This window comes from Alexandromys fortis, unplaced genomic scaffold, assembly GCF_014885135.2.
Source record: "Alexandromys fortis isolate MF-2015 unplaced genomic scaffold, M_Fortis_MF-2015_v1.1 scaffold_195, whole genome shotgun sequence".
Taxonomy (NCBI): domain Eukaryota; kingdom Metazoa; phylum Chordata; class Mammalia; order Rodentia; family Cricetidae; genus Alexandromys; species Alexandromys fortis.
Genome location: NW_026068105.1, coordinates 2903138 through 2907115, shown reverse-complemented (window position 1 = coordinate 2907115; position 3978 = coordinate 2903138). Strand labels below are relative to the sequence as shown.

At 46.1% G+C, this 3978-nt stretch overlaps 1 protein-coding gene across 1 annotated transcript; it reads right to left on the bottom strand.

Moving 5' to 3' along the window:
* Positions 1-222: 222 nt before the first annotated feature.
* Positions 223-1800, bottom strand: LOC126489663 (E3 ubiquitin-protein ligase RLIM-like). The gene has a single exon (XM_050124055.1). It carries the CDS (start codon positions 1798-1800, stop codon positions 223-225), a length of 1578 nt encoding a protein of 525 aa, XP_049980012.1.
* Positions 1801-3978: the final 2178 nt, after the last annotated feature.

The window sequence follows — 3978 nt, the reverse complement described above, 5'->3', positions numbered from 1 at the left end:
CTAGAGAAAAGACATGATTCCCTCAGAAAGCAATGACTCGATGCAGGTTGTGACTTTATATTAAAGCTCCGCACAAAAACATGGAGATAAAGGAAGCGATTTCCATTTGCCGGTCACTATTCCAGCAACACAGCTTCAAGAGTTCTGTTCTCATTAAACAACCCTAAGTCTGTTCCAGGAAGAGAAGACGACCCAGCGACAAATGGGACAGGTGTTATTCTCCTATAACCAGTTGTCGATGCAGTGGACGTGGAAGCAAAGTAGCACACGAAGTTTGTTGCATTCTGTATATTCAGTCATGCAAATAGTGCATGTCTTCAATGCATCGTTTTCACCAAAACTTCTCGTTGCCAAGTTATTAATCTGAACATTGGTGGGTCCTCTAGTTAGGTGGTTGTCATGAAAGGGGTAAAGTCGGGTTGCTTCAATACCTCCTTCAAACATCTGTGAGATACTTTCTGAATATTCATCAATGTAACTGGAGCCAGGGTTGTAGCTGGGGATGGAAGCAGAGTTGTTACCAGCAGAGCTCCCTCTTCCACTCCATGGAAGCTCACCAAAAGCTGTTGTTCTCTGCCCTAACCTGGTTTGAATCAGAAGAGATGTAGTTTCCCTTGATCCACTATTGAAGATTGTAAGAGTGGAAAACCTGTGAGCACTCACAGAGGTTCTCCCAGCTGCACGTTCAGAAAGTGTAAAGGTGCCTATAAAACCTCCAGGTTCACTTTCATAAGTGACCGTGTTGTTTGGGATCTGAGACCTTGACCGAGTTCTGCTAGCTATGCCATATCTCCGCCGGCCTTCTGCCAGCAGAACTCTTCTGACTTGAAGGTCTATGGTTGGAGGTCTTTGACCAGATCCTGCCGCTTCACCATTGGTATCTGCATCTGAAGAGCTTGTCCCTTGAGCGGCAGAATTGCTTGACCCAGCTTCCACAAACCGACCTCTATCTAGCAACTCAGGTCCAGTTATCTGGTATCTCAAAGTCCCATGGTGAGGGGTTCTAGAACTTCCCTCGATCTCGTTTACCAAAGGCAGCTCAAAAGTCTGAGATGAGATGCTATGATGAGATCTTCGTGGAACTTCATTTGCTGGGTGCAGAGAAGACCTACTTCTTTCAGCTCTGGCTCTGGTTCTTTGCTGGTGTTCTGGTTTCGAGCTTCTTGCCCTCCTCCGACCTCTGGTGGATGGCACATCTGTTAATGCTTCAGCAGAACTGTGTCCTGACCTAGGTGTTCTGGCAGATGATGTCTCAGATGCTGAATTTTCCACCTGCCTTTGGAGGCTGAGATCCATGTTTTCTACACTAAGACGTGTAGCAGATGGTTCATTTTCATTCTCTGAGGTTTGGCTTCCATTATTACGGTTAACATTTGTCTCTAAACTGAATCTGAAATCACCACTGTTTGCATTAGTGTGGCTCACTGCCCTCCCGGACTGATTTCCTCTCTGACCACTTCTTGCTGTATTGCCAGTCTGTCTGACAGAGCTAAGCCAATCTATTATGGAGTCACCATTGGACTCGTCATCTGAAGAGTCTCCATTTTCTTCTGAGCTCTGTGGCAGGGGCGGCAGCAGTGGCCCCTCTTTAATCTGCTGTAGTCTTCTGAACAGCTCCTCCCCAGTACTTTGACTTGGGGTGCCTAGCAAATTGTTGTCTCTCAGAAGTCGATAGTCTTCTCTGCCCAGATTATTTACAAATCGATGGAAAGCTTCTTCCCGATCCAAGCGATCCACTTGCCTTCTGTGCTGTGCTGCAGACTGGTCATTTCCTTGATCGCTAGAATCTGAGTTTTCCATCTTGATGAACAAGTGGACGATTATCTGTTATGACATAGTACTGAAATCCTATCAACTGGAGCTTCAGTTTTCTTCACTAGGCTTCGGTGGTCCGGCCTGGAGGGGACTGGTTGGGCTCTGCCGCCTCCGCTACCTGCGAGGCTGCATAAGCTCTGCAGCATGCCTGCCTCCTGCTCTCTAGCCCGCCTCAGAATGCCTGGGAGAGACCCGCCTCTAGCCCAGCGCCTGCCCATTCTGAGACATAGCTCCAGCAACCATTATCTTCCCCATTGTTACCTAGCAGTGACAGAAATCCACTCAAGATAACTTTTCTTAAAGTCACCCCAAATTACCTATTGAATGTATTTCAGGTCCCCTTTCTCAACTACTCCACAGGACTCAAGAAGTCCTATTTAGAAAGCAGATGATTCAGCCAAAGCGTACCAGGTGGGCCTGGGGAAGAGTGACTGGTAGTCCTACTGGTAGGACAAACCCACTCTTCTTGCAAGGCTGGCATCACGCTGAGGAATTTAGTGAGATATTGACTGCTTCATGATAGGTTGGCACCGCACAGGATGTTCATTGTGCCATTCTCCAATCACAGTGGCTAGGTGCCATCATGAGAAGGAACCAAGGGGTTGACCTTCGCTACTCTGGTGTCATGAGAACAAGGATGATGTCAGGGAGCCTGAAGACACCCTGCTACAGCCCTCCAGTGGGAGATAGCTGTAGGCACTATTACAGAGAACTGGAAAGCAGATATGGACATGCTGATCCTTTCAGGTTGGCATCTGATTAGGGTACTAAGGGGAATGGTGGTTTCTAGCCCAGCCCTTCCTGTAAGTGTAAGGAACTGTTACTGTCACCCGAGGTCGGCAGAAAGTTTGACTTCTTGAGGTACCTTTCTGTCATGCATTTCACAACTGGCAGGATGGAAAACAGAAAATCAGACCCATTGGAAGGCTTGATTTCCACAGCCCCCTTCCTCCCACAGAGCATTCACTGAGGGGTGACTTATGAAAACACAGAGCCTGAGCCTCCTTCTCATAACTCAGTCCTCTCTTTGCTCCCCTTCCCCACTCTTCAAAGGGTTCAGGGGCCTCTCATCAACTTGGTAAGTAGGCAGAGCCTGAAACATAAACTCTGGAGAAGGTGGAATATGGGAGCACCTGCATAGCCCTAAGGCTTGGAAAGCAGAGTGTGTGTAGTAGATGCTGTTGCTATAAAAAGAAGAGATGCTCCCAAAGAAGATGGACATGTTGAAGGACTGACCCTTGGCTAGTCCGGGATCAGCAGTTTCATAAATGGTAGACAAGGCAAGAGAACTCTATTTAAACACACCACTCTTTGCTCCTAGGAGACTCCAATGTTGGGAGACCCAGAAAGAAATCACACACTGATGTAGGTGGGCCTTCTATCTATCTGTTGCTTTCATTGGTTAATTAATAAAGAAAACTGCTTGGCCTGATAGGTCAGAACATAGGTAGGTGAGGAAGACAGAACAGAATGCTGGGAGGAATAAGGCACTGAGACACACGCTATGGCTCTCCTCTCCAAGATGGACGCAGGTTAAGATCCTTCCTCGTAAGCCACCACCTCGTGGTGCTACACTCAGTAATAGAAATGGGTTATTCAAGATGTGAGAATTAGTCAGTAAGAGGCAAGATAATTGTAGTTACCCTCTACATTATTTAGACTCCTTGAAATAGAATGTTTAGCAAAACTTTTGTTATATGTTTCTGGCTTAATATTGTTTGTTGTTTGTAATTTTATATTTGGTATCTGTTCCTACTGCATATAGTTGTATTAGGTTTAGTTTGATCTTGTTTAGAGAAAGGGGGAGATGATGGGGGACCTCAGCCAATCACATGCTACTTAGTGTGTCGCCTGTGGCCACAGATAGCCAATAAAAGCATCCATGTGCTCTAGCTAGCTCTCTTTGTGTGCCTGCTTTCCTGAATCTCTGGAACCCTGGTTTTGTAAGTTTCCTTTCTTCTGTTGATTAAAGCTGAACATTATTTTAATTTGATTTGGTTAATTACAACTTCTGATCAGCCTCGCCCATCATCACACAAATGTGATTTGAAAATTAGTTGATCAGCAGAATTAGTATGATGTGTTGAGATTTCCTGTGCCAGACTTAGTCTGTCACTTCTGATTTCAGGTCCCTGCAGCTGCTCAGGGTAAAGACAGAATGCA